Source organism: Diceros bicornis, chromosome 24, assembly GCF_020826845.1.
Source record: "Diceros bicornis minor isolate mBicDic1 chromosome 24, mDicBic1.mat.cur, whole genome shotgun sequence".
Classification (NCBI taxonomy): Eukaryota; Metazoa; Chordata; class Mammalia; order Perissodactyla; family Rhinocerotidae; genus Diceros; species Diceros bicornis.
The window spans coordinates 36,968,920-36,986,814 of NC_080763.1; the positions used below are offsets into that span (position 1 = coordinate 36,968,920).

Sequence of the window (17,895 nt, forward strand, 5' to 3'; positions counted from 1 at the left end):
TCAATTTTTAAGTTTTAATGTCAAATCTGTTCTCAAAGTTATAAAATTCAAGTAAAAACAGGACAAAAACATAGCTAGTAATTAGTATAATGTTTCATCACTGTTCGTTTATTTGTTCATTAACTCATTTCACTCCCGAAATATTTCTTGAATTCTGCATGGGAAGCATGGTGCTGGCACCTGAGTGCACAATGCAGAGGTTCAAAGCCAGATGTGCGTGCCCCTTGCTCTCACAGAGCTTACAATCTAGTGGGACAGACAGACATTCATCAAATAATGATAAACAAAAATGTAACACTGCAAGTGTGATAACTGCTATGAAGGAAAGGTATAGAATAATGCCAGGATAACCTATAAGGGGTGATTTTACAGTATTGGTTTCTATTGAGCCTATATCCACGAGTTGAAAAATATCACTACTGTTTCTTTATGTTAAAGTCACAAAGAAATCACATTATGTATGCAGTGGGAAAAAAGTATTCATTAAATAAACTCAATATATGATATACTTACTAGGTTAAGACAATATGCTGAGTGCTTTGGAGCACACAAAAATTATGACACTATCCCTGTGAAACTTAAGATCTAATCGGGCACATAAAATATAAAGAAATATAAAGGTTATATATCTTCATCCTATATGAATATAAATGTAAATTTATCACAAACATCATTTCATCTATCCACATTTAATAAATTATTTTTTCCATCAGCCTAATTGCAGAAATTTGACCAGTTCCTTTGAGAAAACAATACATTTATTTTATTAAGTCTTACCTAGATATCTCAGCTTGGGAATTCTTCTCTCCATCAACAGTGAAAGGAGATGCTCCAGTTAGTAATTCATACATTAGAACACCTAAACTCCACCAGTCAACTGCCTATGAAACAATAATAATTTCATTTTATAGAATATGGACTAACATATATTTTATAAGAAAGAAAAATGAACAAAATCAAGCTATATATTTGGAAAACGTTTGAACGAAAAGATTTTGCACATAGCTTTCTGTGCAAGGAGCATTAAATTAGCACGTGCAAGAAAGACATTTAGAGAACAAATATCCGGGTATCCTCAGACCAGAATTGAAACACAGCAAAGTCAGTCAAGGGGCTAAAAGTGTTTTAACTATTTCCTAAACTAGTAATGGTTTGACTTTGGTTAACTTTTAAAAAATTTTAAATTTAAAATAAATTTTTAAAATTTGAAGTAAGTGAAACCTTCGGACTTATGAGAGGAGAAAAAAAGTACTGATCAGTATTTTTATTAATTATTCAGCTCCAATAAATACTATGAAATTATTTGAATTCAAAGAACAAAAATGAAAAAAAAAAAATCCCATCTAAAGCTGTTTTTTTTTTCATAACCACCTAAATCAAATCCTCTTAGAGAACCTATCACATAAATCTAAGAGTCTTCATTTGTGGCAAGCATGAAGAGATTTCAAATAATATAAAATAAAATGTGATCTAAATTGGAAACAAATTTATAAATGCAGGTACCTGAACTAGAAGTATAGTAAATTATATACAATTTAGAGAATCTTGATATATTGAAAATTAGTTCTTTCATAATTAGGCAAATCAAGATTTCAATAACTGTTGAATATATGAGCTTACAGCAATGAGATATTAACTGGATGCTAAAATTTTAAACTCTCCTGCTTCTAATTTCAGGGCCAAGGTTTCAGAGAGATGACGCAAAATTTCTGGGCCTAGAGCTATTTTAAAGAAAATACGTAACAACGACATATAAAACAGGATCAGGTAGCCTGAAATCAGAAAAGGAAGAGTCGGAGCCAGGCATGGTGATGAGCACTTTGCATATATTATCTCACTTAATTAACTCAAAGTTGTTGAGGTGATCCATGAACAAGAAAGAATATTTATTGACTAGCTGTATTCTGGACCTCAGGTATACAGAAATTCTAGGAGTAATATAAGGTTTTATTTCCTAAAATTTGGTTCTATTAGGTCTTAGAAAGTAATTTTCAAATTTTTAACAGTTATAAATTCCTATCAAATTCCCTAAAAGTTCCAAAGAATACCATGAAGCAAACTAAACCAGCAATTCAATTCTTTTATTTCTACAAGCAGTTTTACTGCTCTCTGAGTCAGGACCCAGAATGTTTTGCTGTTACATTTGAAACCACGCTCTTAAATTGACAGAGATCTACAATCAGATTCCCTCGTCATGGCCTGAAACCAATTCCACACAAACTTGAAGAACAGGCTTTTAAACATATGATTAGTCATTAGCAAGGAGACCATGATTCTCCACACTTAAGATATCTAGACTGTATATATGGGATTTTGAAAGAGGATGAGGGAGAGGAGGAGATGAGGAGCAAAAAATAGCCAGAATTCTTTATTTGGAGAAAGTTATTAATAAAGCAAAAGTATTGAGAAAGAACCGAACAAATTTGTACCCTTTAATATGGGAAGAAAAAATATGTGACCTAGATTTTATGACATAACTACTTAGAAAGTCTTTTCCATAATCTTCATTTTGCACATACAAAGGGAAGTGAGGAGGAAAAAAGGTGAGCTTTTTAGAGGGCTTAGGAAAACAAACTTTGACTATCTTGAACGCAGGATTTTTTTCTTTCTCCAGGGATCGTTACAATGGTTATTTCTATTGAAGAGATAATGAACGAAATCTCTAGTTTCTCTACAAAGTTAAAAGCAGAAATTGGGAATAAGAAAATATGAGAGATTCCCTTTTCAATGATCTCTCAGAAAGCAAATATCAACTAACGGTGAAACACGTGGCTAAATGTCTCTGTACGTTTTTCTAGCAACAATCAGTAACGCCAACAAGCACTGTCCAAAATCATTCAACGTGACTCAGACAGGAATCATGTGCACCGTTTATGCTTTCAGTGACACTTCTGTATTGTACTGTGGCTCAGCTGTGTCCTAAAGGATCAGGTCCCATCAATAGAAAAATAATGATTTTTGTTTTAAATGGAGTTACAACTGGTGCTCTGCTCAAGATATAGACTCTTTTAACAGAAATAAAATAAAAATTATTTGGAGAATTAGTTGATTTTGAGGTTTCCTTTAACAAGAGTGTTACTCTACAAAACAAAAAACTATCCTCACCAATAAAACCTGAAAAAAGGGAAGGCTAGAATGTCCTAATCTATTACCTTTTTCCTCCACAACACTAGATATCATAATGTGTTCATGCATACATATAAAGCTAAGGAGAGAAAAAAATGCAAGTAAGACAATACCAGAAAGAGGGCTCTGTTGAAGAGACTGTACCCAAGTTATTAACTAGGATTCTTACTATACATTTTATAGAAAAATATAAAGAAGTGTCAAAAATAGAACATACCTTGTCATGTCCTGAATCTCCCCCTCTGACAATATCTGGTGCCATGTATTCAATAGTTCCACAAAAGGAATACGCTCTTTCAGCCTTAAACAATCAAATAAGCAAAAAAGGATTTGATTTCAAGATAGTATTACAGGTGACAAAAGAAGAAAGTTAATACTACATGTCAGTGGGTGAGATACACCACAGTAGCAAAGTAGTGTAGAATCTACTTGACAGACCCTCTTCTCACCAGGATAGACCATCACCTATGTAAAATGAGTCCTGGCTAAATATCCTGTCAGAAAAACTTCCCATGCCTGAAACTCTAACATCATTCATTCACCCATCCACCCATCCGCTCACCCATCCATCCCTCCCTCCCTCCATCCATTCACTCTTCTTCTTTTCTGCACATGTGTATATTTCCATTATTGATCATTAACCATTCTTTTTGTAAGAATGCAAATAGTCCTAGTAGGGTAACATGGACTGCCTACTACTTTAGTATGGATGACTTTATTCCCCACTAGGCAAGATTGGGAACTCATTGGGAAACTTGAAGGGGGAAGGAAGACCAAATAATTAGGAAACCCAAAGAAGAAAAGGATGAAAAAAATTTTCCTCCCTTACCATCTTTTCTAGGTTTGGCACTAACAATGGTATGTTTAGTGATGATGAGCAAAACTGTCTTTAAAAAAAGACTGCCTCTTAAAGACAGTTGTTTCTCTTTTGTAAAACTTTAAAAAGGGCTAATATATCAACCTGAAAATTAATTTAAAAAACTGAAGTAATTTTTAAATAATCAACTGTGTCATATGACTCATCCCAATGTAATACAGGAGAGTACATATCTAAATTGTTAAGCAGATAACATTAAATAGGGAAAAAAGGAATTCCTCTTTAATAATATACATTCATATGGTTATATCTGAAACTTTTAAAGGCACTTGGGTGCCATCAAAATAGTTCACAAAACTATTGTAGAGGAAGCTTTTCAATTTACACTTGACCCTTCTTTCACCAGCAATGTTTCAAGAAAAATAAGCATTCCTCTTATTTAGCAACTTTAAACGTAAAGAACACTACTCTAGCAATGTTACAGAAGTGGCAGAAGTCCCCTACTTTGTTGGCTGAAAGTTAAGCCCAGAGACAACGAATGTAATGAATTTATTTAAACACTGTGGTAATAAATGTATTAAAACTACTTGTTTTTTATATATATATATATATACATATATATATATATATATATATGCACACATATACACACACACATATATATGAAAATAAAATTAACATGGTTTATGATTCATTTCTTTCTTTTTATGTGCTACATATATTGAAAGATTGCTTTTCCCCCTAGAAACTAAAAGAAATAATTCAATTATGCTTAGACCTGCAGAAAATTTTCTTGTTAGCTGCAGGAAAAAAACGTGTGTATCAGGAAGCGTTCATCTGTTACTGAATTATTAAAAAATACTACAAAATTACTTTTTTAAAAAACCCCAAACTTCATAAAACTAAATAGTGATTTTAGTTAATATAGTATTTATTATGGAATAGCCCCCTTTTGGATTTAATTAAGCAAAAATCACTGTATAGCTGACATAAAGAAACATAAAAAATACTAAGTCATAGTATTTGTCATTTGATCTCACCTTAAAAGATACCTTTAGGGCTGGCCCCGTGGCTTAGCGGTTAAGTGCGCGCGCTCTGCTACTGGCGGCCCGGGTTCGGATCCCAGGCGCGCACCGAGGTACCGCTTCTCCGGCCATGCTGAGGCCACGTCCCAAATACAGCAACTAGAAGGATGTGCAACTATGATATACAACTATCTACTGGGGCTTTGGGGAAAAAAAAAGGAGGAGGATTGGCAATAGATGTTAGCTCAGAGCCCGTCTCCCTCAGCAAAAAAAAAGAGGAGGACTAGCATGGATGTTAGTTCAGGGCTGATCTTCCTCAAAAAAAAAAAAAAAAGATACCTTTAAAGCATTATATCCTAAATCAAGTTTAGATAAGGTGAAAAAAAATTCTCCAAACTGGTTTATGAGTAGAAAGATAATAAGTTTTAATCTATTGCTTCTCTAGAATTTTATTTATTTAGAAAACTAGTCTTTTAGCAAATATAAAGTTTCATTTCCCTTTATAGGCAGATCCATGTCACAAACCATTCTTAAATTATGCATATTTCTTTCCAAGTATGAGAAATGATTAAATTTTACAAACTGAAAGTCATGAAAATCTGTACTCTCTTCTTCAAAACATTAGATATTCATAAGTTTAGTGTAAAAAGGGTATGAAACATACAGATCTTATTGATTAATGAAAGAAAGGTCTGACAGTGACCACCACTTCCCATGTCTCACTTTACCTGACCATGAGAACTACGCCGCTCAGTGCTTTACTGTCTTGACACAGAGGAGGCTCAGAACCACATAAAGTGCTCAAAGATACCTCCTCCACCTTTCTCCATGTGATATTTGAGCTCTCTTTTATTTTAGCTTCTCTGTTTTTTTTTGGAGGGGGGGTGAGTAGGTAGTGTCTACATTAATAAATAATTAATAGATAATTATTTATTTGATACAAATTCCAGGAGACAGAAAAATTAAAGCTTAAGTGTTGGGAAGTTCCAGTTACTGAGGAATAAGAGTAAACAAAAATAAAGCATTTCTTAAGTCTTGCTGTTATTTTAAAACATTGCCATTTTAGCCCCTTGCAATTCTGTATCGCTTCCTCTTCCTCTGCCCCAATGGAAGTGTACTAACTTGCAGTATACTAACTTTTAGGCAACCCCAATTTCCTAAGAGTTTATCTTCTATTTGTAAAAATATCCCCAATTTTAACTTTGAATTTGTGTTTATCTGCCTAGGAAGATGCATGTCATCTAGAGTATATACTGAATGCCTTTCAAATAATTCTACCAAGAAGACAAACTGATGAGATATGACAAGGGAAGGTCTCTGGTGGGGGCAGGAAAGATTTTATATCTGAACTATGATATAAAAAGGCTAGGATAACATAGCTAAATTCTATTATGACTACTGTTTATTATTTGTTCAAAATGTCTTTACAGTAATATTTTTCTCAAGGAGACAGGCAATCAATCCATTTAGCATTTAAGTCCATACTGTTTAATAAACAACATTACTTCCTAAAGCTGCCACAGATTTAAAAGATTGTGAATGAGAAAACAGTAAAAGCAGCGTGTGCACCATCCTGGCAGATAATACAGAGTATTCTTGTGCTTACGTGATCAGCTGATCAAGGAAGCTTCAGTGTTCCTTAGAGAGAAGGATCAGATAACATTGGACAAAAAATTGGCTTTCTTCTAAGGAAGGATCCAAACAGGAACTCAACTGCCAAACTTTCAGGCATTTCTCAATAAACACTGGATTAAATCATTCCTAGCTTTTATTTGTCAATATTTTATCCCGATCTTATCTGCTTAAGATAGATAAATTTGTGACTTAAATGTAAAATTACCAATGAAAAGAAGTTTTTTTTTTCCCACCCTGTATTTTTTCCCATCTAATTTTAATAAATCTCCTTACAACGAATATCTAGAAATGTTTGATTTTAAAAAAGAAGTAAATATTGCACCGCTAATCATCCAAGACCAGGCTCACAAGAAAGAAAGGGGAATCTCTAGGTGCCAGCCATGAAGAAGGTTCTGGAAACCAGTGAAGTAGGCATATGACCTATGCTGCAGCAGCACAGAGGGAGGGAAAGTAAGCTGTTACAGGTCTCAGCAATTCAGAAGCTTGAGTTTTAATACTCTTGTGAGGACAAAAGATGAGGCTCTCAGCTCAAATGAGGTAGGCTGGAATTACCATTCTCTTGTAAACCTCAGAACCTAAGAAAGCTGAACCGTCAGCAAAAGCAAAGTCTAGAATAAACTCATCCACTAGCACAGGTTTGCTTCTGCCTGGGCCCTAGCTTAAAAGACAAACATGCCTCTTGTAAAATCAAATCTCTAGGTTTGTGCCTCTTGTAGATCTGGGGCCTGAATTTACTCTCCCTCCATTGTATGGGAAGGTGAGAAAGTCTGGTCCAACATAGCGATGTTCTGGAACACATGACAGAACCAGAGACATTCTCACAACTTACCTGGCCCAGGATTCACACAGATAAAGCCCTTGAGTCTCAAAATTACTAAATAAGTGAACTACACTCCACAAACACAACAATAAGAAGGATTACTTGAAATACTAGAAAAACAATCTATAAAAGACTAGTATGTTGTAAAAGATGAAAGACATAAAGGAAGGAAATAGCTATAAAACAATATAGCAGCATAGAAAAGATTAGAAGATACGAAAAAGAATCAAATAAAACTATATAAATGAAAAAAATACAGTAATAAAAATAGGCAGATTAAATAGAGTAGACACAACTAAACAGAGAATTTGTAAACTGGAAGATATATTTGAGAAAATTATCCTGAATGTTGCAAGAGTCTCAAGCAGACTAAATTACAATACATCCATAGGCAGTGAATTTCATTTCTTAACTTGAGTGGTGGTGATAAGAATGTCTGCCTTATAATAATTCACTAAAGAAAAGACTTTTGTTTTCTTATTTTATTTTATAATACAAAGATATTTTTAAAAAACTAGTCCATTCCTAGATGTATTTATACCCAGCTAAATTATCACTGACTGTGCAGGACAAAATAAAGGCATTTTACGACAAAAATAGAGTTTATTATTCACTGATCCTTGTTAAAAAGACATCTAAAGGATGTACTCCAGAAATAAACTGAACTCACAAGAAAAGAGTAAGATGTAAGAAGTAACAAGGAGCAGAAAAAATAAGGAAACATAAGAAAAATCTAAACAAGTATTGAGTTTATAAAATGAAAATAATAATTACACAATAATGATTAATTTGGGGAAATATAACACAAGGTGGAACTAAAATAATAAGTAACAATTATATATTAAATGAGATGGATAATTGAAGCTAAAACATTCTAATGTTCTTGTAGTAGTTATGACAATCATAGACATAATGGTTGATTTTAGACTCTAAGTCAGTACATAAGTTAAAAATTTCAGGGTAATAACTACTAAAATAATAGAAATAGAATACATGTAACTTCTAGACCTTCAGGGGAAATGAGATAAAGAAATCTTAATCATTTAAATAGACGACAGGAAAGGAGGGGAAAAAAGCAAAGAGAAATGATGATTAAAAAAAAACACACAGCAAGATAAGAGAAGTAAATAAAAATATATCAGTACTTATAATATACAGATGTAACTCACCAGTTAAAAGATAGAAACTCTCTGGATCAAAAACAAAATTCAGCTATATGTTATTTACAAAAGGCACACCTAAAACATAATGACAAAGAAATATTGAAAGTAAAGAGATGGAAACAGATATGTCAGACAAGCACTAACAAATGGAAAGCTGGAGTACTTTTATTAATAGCAGGAAAATGAACTTTTAAGGCAAAAAGGATAATTACAATTAGGTAGGGTCATTATATAATAATAAAAGGAGCATTTCACTAGAGAAAGAACACTATTCCAAGCCTGAACAGTCTCAAAATTTTTTGAAGAGCCTTAAACTATATAAAGCAAAAATGGAGAGATCTTTAAGAAGAAATAGACAAATCCACAATCACAGTGGGCATTTTAACATATCTCTTTTATAACTGACTGATCAAGCAGGAAAATAGTGAAGCTATGGTAGATTTGCACAATGTTCATGAAAATATACAACTTTATATCTAACACACAATCTTTTCAGGTATACATGGCACCTTTACAGAAATTAACCATGTAATAGGTCATAAAGCAAATCTCAGATACCAAAGAAATAAAATCATATATATTTTGTTCTCCAAACAGAAAGCAACAAAATTAGAACTCATTTCCAAAAAGATAACCAAAAAAGTCTAAGTATTTGAAAACTTAAAAACCAATTTCTAAATAATTCATGGCCAAATGGGAAAAAACACAATGAATATTAGATTATTAGAATAACAGTAAAAATGTTATATATCAGAACTTGTAAGATACAGTAGGAAAGGAACATCATCAAAGAAACTGAAAAATGAGATGCTTGACAAAAGCTGTTTCTTGGAAAAAGACTTATAAAATGGACAAATCTCTAGCAAATTGAAAAGAAAAAAAGAGGAAAGTCACAAGTCAATAATAGTAGTAATTTAAAAGGAAACATTATTGCAGTTACAACAAAAAAATAGCCTCATTAAAAAACAGGCAAAGGAGACATTCTTCCAAAAATGACATACGAATGGACAATAAGCATATGAAAAGATGCTCAACGTCACTAATTGTCAGAGAAATGTAAGTTAAAACTACAATGAGATATCACCTCACACTCATTAGGAGGACCACTATCCAAAAAGCAGAAATAATAAATATAGGTGAGGATGTGGGAAAATCGGAACGCTTGTGCACTGTTGGTGAGAATGTAAAATGGTGCAGCCACTATGGAAAACAGTAAGGCAGTTCCTCAAAAAATTAAAAATAGAATTAACATAGGACTCAGCAATCCCACTTCTGGGTATATATCCAAAAGAATTGAAAACATGATCTCAAAGAGATATGTGTACACCTGTGTTCACTGCAGCATTATTCACAATAGCTGATAAGTGGAAGTAACGCAAATGTCCATTAGTGGATGAATGGATAAACAAAATGTGGTATATATACATAATGGAATATTATTCAGCCTTAAAAAAGAAGGAAATCCTGTCACATGCTACAACATGGATGAACCTTGAGGACATTATGCTAACTGAAGTAAGCCAGTCACAAAAAGGTAAATATGTACGATTCCACTTATATTAGGTATCTAAAGTAGTCAAATTCATAGAAACAGAAAGTAGAATGGTGGTTGCCAGGCGTTAAGAGGAGGGGAAAATGGGGAGTTTTTGTTCAGTGGGTATAGAGTTCAGTTTTGCAAGATGAAACAGTTCTAGTGATCTGTTGCCCAACAATGTGAATATACTTAACATTACTGAACTGTACAATTAAAAATGATTAAGATGGTAATTTTTATGTTACGTGTATTTTACCACAATTAAAAATTTTTTTAAAAGATTCCAAGAATTTAAATCTTAAAAGATTAGTAAATTTGGTTATATTAAAATGTCAAATCTGATAATGGCAAAAACACCATTAAACAAAGTTGAAGACAAGTGAAAGACTTGGAAAAGAAATTCACAAAATATATCATTATAAAGGATGGTTATTTAGAATATTTAAAGAACTCCAACAAACAAATAACATCAGAAAAAAAACCTGCAACACAGAGAGAGAAAACAGAGAAACTGAAATGTATCTCAGTAGGAAAATGGATAAATAAACTGGATAATTCATATAAAAGAATATCAGACAGTAGATAAAATGAATGAAACAGTTCATATTTATCAACTTGGATACATTTCAAAATTAACTCAAAAAACAATCTGCAATATGGTATGCCATTTATGTACATTTTAGAAACATAAGCTAATAGTATATATTGTTTATGGTTATACACATATGGAGTAAGGACGCTAAAACAAGATGAAATTCAATCCACTACTCACTCTTTGTCTGTACTCATGCAGCTAAATGTGGTTGGAGTAAAACACAGAATTAGGTTGACCAAGTTCACTTTAAATTTATGGTCCTGAACCTCAGGTGGGCCTTTAATGAATGCTGCCCAGCAAATATGCTAGTTTCCTAATCCATTCACTCTCCCACTGTCTTCACTGCTTATTTTATACCTTCTCCTCTCTCCTCCAACCTCCAATGTCTCCTTTCCCTTCCTCACTCTCAGCGAGAAAACAGAAGCAATCAGAAAAGACCTTCTATAAGCTCCCACCACCACTTCTTGACAGCCGCCACATCTGCGCCCAGTAACTCAATCTTCTCCTGCGTTTCTAAGGATGAACTGACCAAGCTACTAGCTAAGGACTACTTCTCCACTTGTGCGCTTAGTTTTCCTTCTCAAAGACAGTGTTCCAGCAATTTGCCCCCCTTTTTTGTGTGTGTGAGGAAGATCAGCCCTGAGCTAACATCCATGCCAATCCTCCTCTTTTTGCTGAGGAAGACCGGCCCTGAGCTAACATCTATTGCCAATCCTCCTCCTTTTTTTTTCCCCTTTTTCTCCCCAAAGCCCCAGTAGATAGTTGTAGGTCATAGTTGCACATCCTTCTAGTTGCTGTATGTGGGACTCTGCCTCAGCACGGCTGGACAAGTGGTGTGTCGGTGCACGCCCGGGATCCGAACCCGGGCCGCCAGTAGCGGAGTGCGCACACTTAATTGCTAAACCACGGGGCTGGCCCCACCCCTTTCTCTCTTATTTCATTATTATTCTACCTCCACTTCCTTTTCAGGACTGTGCCAACCAGCATATGACATCTGTCATTTCTTCCACCTTAAAAAAAAAAAGACCTCTCTTGACCCCACTTCATCCTCTGCTATGCTCTCCACACAATTTCTCTATTCCTTTTCACAGAAAACCCCAAGAGTTGTCTATATTTGTGGATGGCAATATGTCTATTCCCATTGTCTCTCCTCTTAGGTTTAAAATGATCCAACGCTCAGTCTTCAGTCCTCATCTTACTTGACCTAACAATGGTATTGGACATAGTCAATCATTTTCATCCTTGAAACATTTCTTCACCTGGCTTCCAAGACAATGTACTTACCTGTTTTCTTCCCAACTTCCCAGTGCCTTTTTCTCAGTCTCCTTTGCTGACTCTTCCTCCTCTCTTGACTCTTTTAATGTTGGAATAGCCCAGAGTTCAGAGCTTTGTCCTTTTTTCTTTTCTATCTATACTTACTCTGTTTGTATGCTCTTTAATTTTCATGATTTTAAATATTACTTATATATTGTTAAATTCTAAATTTGTATCTCTAGACGAGACCTCTCTCCCAAATTCCAGACACTGCCTAAACATCTGTTTGTATGTCTAATAGACATCTCAAACGCAACCTGTTAAACTGCACTCCTCCACCCACCCCAAACTTTCTCCCCACAGCAGCCCACTCCATATCAGTTGACGGAAACTTCATCTTTCCAACTGCTCTGGCCAAAAACCCTGGAGATACCCTAGATTCCTCTTGTTCTCTCACATTCCATATCTAACCCATCAAGAAATTTCGTTAGTTCTAATGTCAAAATATATCTAAAATCTGACTACTTCTTACAACCTATCCTGCTACCCCATGGTCTAAACTAATACCGTCTCTTGCTGGGATTAATTCAACAGCTTCCTAACTGGTCTCCATCCTTCTAGACTCGTCCCACTACAGGACTTTCACACCTGGCAAACAGAATTACCCTTCCAAAATAAGTCAGATTATGTCACTCTTCTACTCAAAACTCTCCAATGGCTCCCCATTTCACTGAGAGAAGCCACAGTCCTTAGAATGTTCTTCAGTGCCTGCATGATCTGTACAATCCTTCCTCTGCATGATCACCACCATATCCTTACTTCCTACTCCTCTGACCCTCTCATTCTATACCCCACACTGGCCTTCTCATTGTCCCACAAACAGCCCAGGCATACTCCCACCTCCAGGGCCCTTAACACTGGCTGATCCCCGTACTTAGAAAGAAATCTCTTTCCTAAGATAGTGATATGGCTCATGCTCTCACTTCCTTGGTGTCTCCACTTACTGGTCACCTTCTCAGCGAGGTCTTTCCTGATCACCTGATTTAAAAGTGCAACCTCTTCTCACCTTGATACTTCCTATCCCTCTTGCCTATTGGACCTGTCTTCCTGCAACTTACCACTATCCAACATATTCTGTACATATTTTACTTACTTGTTATCGTCTGCAGCCCTGTGTAGGGGAGAAATGTTTGTCTATTTTGTTCATTGCTAGATTCCTAGATAGAACAGTGCCTGAATCATAGTGGACACTCAATCAGTATTTACTGAATGAGTGGGAAAAAACCACAAAATATTCATAACTACATATGTGAATAGTGGCTGCACGGATTCTGTTATATCATTTTCCCTATTTTTATTGTATTTTAAATATTTGATATAATATAAAAGATTTTTAAAAATTTGGAAAATATAAATATTTACTAATAACATTTATGCAATGTTAGTATTCCAGGATTTCTTCTGCTAAATTCCCCTTACGGGTTTGAAAGGCCCTGATACTTTCTTTCTTAGAAAATAGATTAAAATAATCTATTTATAGATTAATATACTCTACATTAATACAGAATTAATGTGACTTCTAAATATAGCATTCAAGTCAATAAAAATTATATATTTAACATGAACAAACGCAAAATATAATAGAAACATTTCTGTGAAAAGAATCTCAATTCAAAAGTTGTCCCTGCTTGCTCTGTGACATAATTTACATTAAACCTGCCCAGTGAACTTGTGCACTGAACCTGCCTTAAAATAATAAATAGTATTATGAATAAATCTTACCAGAGGCAATAATTTCCACCATAAAAAAAGTTATAGGGGGATCTGTGAGGCAGACACCTGAGGACAAAGCTATCTCTGTCCTCCCCCCACTCTCCTGTCCAAAGGTAGAGGATCTGCTCTGATATCTGGCAGAAAAACAATTTACAGACGGACTGAAGCTAATGTGTTAGTATCCGAATACTATGTCATACTGTTTGAGTTGAGGAAAAACTGGGGCAACAGAACACTGTGACTGGTTTCTAGGTCTCCTGCTTTCCTAACACTTCCATCTCAACGTTTACCTTAAAATAATGAAAATTATCCTAGAGTCACTGATTCTAGGAAATGACTGACAGGACTTATTTACAGAGACCTGATAGGTTCTTCAGGGACACATGCAAATGAAAAGAATCATGAATATAAGTCACTACAAATCAACCAGGAAGGGAGACAGAGGTAACTAAAAAGTTGCCTTAGAGAGCTGGGTTATCTGATTCCTAATGCAAACATGCTCTTTATGGATCCTGAACCTCACCTGGGCATCTTGAGATATGTACATTATAACAGCAGAATCCTGCAAATGACATTATTAACTAGGCATTTATTAGAGAAAAAGATATAATTTAAAACTTTCCTACAAATAAGAAATTAAGGGAGAATAACTTAAGATTCTCATTCATATATTTTAATTTTGCTCTCGATAATCAGAAACCTGAATTTCTCTTATAAGTAGAAATTGATATTTATATAGTGCTTTACACTTTAAAAAGTACTTTCAAGAGCATTAACTCACTGTGTACATATGACAATCCTATAAACTAGATATGACAAATACTATTTTACAGATGAAGAAACTAAGGCTGAGAGGGGTTAATGACTAAGTGACTTGCCCAATGTCACATACTCAGGAAGTGGAGAAACGAACAAGATCCTCTAACTTCAGTATGTGTTCATTCTACTACACCAAAATGCCTCTTATGTGTTCAAAGAATTAATTAGTGAATAACATTAGCTGAACTGAGAAAAGGTTGCATTTTTCTATTTTCTGGAAAGAGAAAATACTCACAAATCCATAGGCCTTTTCCTTTTAAGTACAGCTACCATGGCAGTGGGTTATAATTAACTTAGCTACCTCTGTTTTAAATGCCGGGCATGTTATTTTTCTTTTAGTTTTATGTATCTACCTGAGGATTCATGCTAGTAATCTGTTGTGAAAATTTCAAACACTCAGTGTTAAATTATGAAAACATAGAATGGATATACCATATTTAAGTACAGGGTAATTAACAACACATGAATGTACCATTTTGACATTATTTGTTTATAAATAGGTAAGAACAGATGCCCTTTTAAAAAATGTCTTTAAAGTCTTCAACATTAGAATCATATACCTAATACCTAGCAGATTGTGTGACTCACACTAAGAACTCAACAAATACTTGCTGAACTGTACTCTCAAAAAATCCTATGAAGGACATATACTAGCCTGCAGATATTTAGAAATGTCTTCTTTATTCTCAAAATCTCAAAGGATTTACCAAATTCTGTGGTTGAGAAAAGAACATATCAGTAAAAGTATGAAATGTGTAAAGTGTTCATTATCATATAACGATTTTTAAGGTTTCTAAAATAAATCAATTTTATCCTGTATACAATCTAGTTGAGCATCAATTTTATCCTGTATACAATCTAGTTGAGCAAACTATAATCTAGGAACAAGTATATGAATATTTGACAAATACCTGTAGAATATACGCTCATTAAGGCAAGGAATTTGTTATATTCACCACTGCATCTCTAGGGTCTAGCACAATACCTGGCACATAGTAGGCACTCAATAAATATTGGTTGAGTTATTAAATTAACAAGTATACAGAGAGATGAGTATTACACCACGAACAGAAACTTCAAACATATATAAAAAGTAAATTCCTGTAAATTAAGTAGAAACAAATTTCCCAGACCAAATGAGGGCTAATTTGTAACGCATAAAATTGTGGTATACTGAAAGAAAAGCAGATGCGGGTGGGCGAAGACGAGTTCAGTTTTGGAAACGTGGAGCTTAAGGAGCCTATGAGAGACTCAAGTGGAGATACACTATAGGCATGTTTGGGTCTGAAGCCCAGAAGAGAGGTCGGGGTTGGCCATAAATATTTGGGAATCACCACCATGATGGGAGAGAATGTAGCATAAAAAGAGAAGAGAACGTAGGACTGAACCGTGAGGAACCCTCAGGTAGAAGACGAAGAGCCTGCAAAAGATAGTGAGAGAGAGAAGGAAAGCCAGGGGAGTGTGGTGTCACAGAAGCCAAGGCGAGAGGCACTTTCCAGTTCAACACGACCAGGCAGTAAAGTAAGATGAAGACTAAAAAGTGTCTAAAATTGAGGTCAATAGTGACTTCGGCAAAGAACAGTTTCAGTCAACTGGCTGGGGTGCAAGCCAAATTGGAGTAGACTAAGGAGTGAGGGACATGTGGGTAAGTGAAGAGAGTGTGGAGACAAATATTGACAAAGGAGGACAACAGGACAATAGCTGGAAGGCAATATGGGATTCTAAATTGTTTTTCTTGTTATCTATCAGTTTTTCAGTCAGTCCACCCATCCATTCATCTCTCCATTTTTAAAATTTTAAGACAGGAGAGACTAGGCATGTTTAAATGGTGATAGAAAGGGGTCCAAGAGGAAGACAAAGAGTTTGAAAAGGAGAGAGGTCAGTTAGAGATACAGATAGGTAATCTCTATGTATAAACTAGAAACCAAGGAGGACACTCCTTAAATTGGAGTTTAAATTAGAAACCAAGGCGGTAGAATGGGGATGGACAAAAAAGAAACTCATTCCAAGAAAGATATTTTGATATAAGTGAGTCGGGCTGCCATGTGAAATCAAAAGGAATGCTAGCCAATCAAAACAGAAATCGTTTGATGCGAATATTTTTAAGGTGGAAAGGGTCTATACAGGGAAACTTGCTAGGTAGATGCTGGATGGAATAAGGGGAACAAAGGGCCAGTAGGTCAAGTTTTAGGGGACTCAGAAAAGGACAGTTCCTACCCGAGCCCTGAGAGTTAAACTTGAAGCTCAGCATGACAGTACGTCCTCTACAGCTAAGAGGGAGAATGAGCTGATAGTCTAAGGGGAAAAGAGATGAAACTGTAAAGCTTATACACACAGCCATAACACCTAACTATGTTAAACACAGCTAGGCTGTACTCAGTGAGTAATAAGGGAATCTATAAATTACTTCTCTACTAGATTGAACCCCAATATTTCATTTTTGCACCTAAACAACTAAGTGCTCAAAAATTATGGCATCTGATGAGAACTCCCTTCATTCCCTTGAGGAACAGCTGCTGACATGACTAGCAGAAAACACAAGTCTCTCTTGTGAGGAATGACCTGGCTGATTTAGTCACACAGCACTTCTGACTAATTTATATTACTGTATTAAAACCCAACAACTCTGACCCATGTTTGATTTTTGTTTATTTTTGTTTCTGTTTCTAACATTTTGCTGTCCCCCAGGGCCAAAGTCTGCCACGTGATCAGCCACGCTTGTCCATAAATATAAGATCCATTAAGTGATTCTCTTCATTGCTGCATTAGCAGAACCTAGCCTAATGTGAAGCAGGTAGAAGGCCCTCAACAAATATTGATGGAGTGAATGAGCAAATGTATGAATGGTTCCATGGAGAGAAGAAAAGGTGATCATTAAACCCCTCCATGCAGGGGGTCCTTTACATGCCAAGGACTCTGTGGCAGTCTGTTGAAGCAGATGGGCCCCTTCTCAGAATAATGTTTTTATTTTTAATTATTTATTTTTTGTGTGTGAGGAAGACCAGCCGTGAGCTAACACCCATGCCAATCCTCCTCTTTTTGCTGAGGAAGACCGGCCCTGAGCTAACATCTATTGCCAATCTTCCTCCTTTTTTCCCCTTTTTCTCCCCAAAGCCCCAGTAGACAGTTGTATGTCGTAGTTGCACATCCTGCTAGTTGCTGTATGTGGGACGCGGCCTCAGCATGGCGGGAGAAGCGATGCGCTGGTGCGCGCCCAGGATCCGAACGCGGGCAGCCAGTAGTGGAGCGTGGGCACTTAACCGCTAAGCCACAGGGCGGGCTCCAGAATAATGTTTTTAAATACATAGTATGACAGAGGAAACTAATTATATTG

At 35.4% G+C, this 17,895-nt stretch overlaps 1 protein-coding gene across 3 annotated transcripts in view; it reads right to left on the reverse strand.

The window, feature by feature from the left end:
- The window catches only part of RPS6KA5 (ribosomal protein S6 kinase A5), a 169,842-nt gene that overhangs the window by 43,669 nt on the left and 108,278 nt on the right, over window positions 1-17,895 (reverse strand). For all 3 annotated transcript variants that reach the window (XM_058567547.1, XM_058567549.1, XM_058567548.1), the window contains exons 6-7: window positions 3,344-3,427; window positions 778-881 (exon numbers count right to left, since the gene is read on the reverse strand). In XM_058567547.1, the coding sequence (XP_058423530.1) occupies window positions 778-881; window positions 3,344-3,427 (188 nt within the window). The remainder of the gene's footprint in view (window positions 1-777; window positions 882-3,343; window positions 3,428-17,895) is intronic.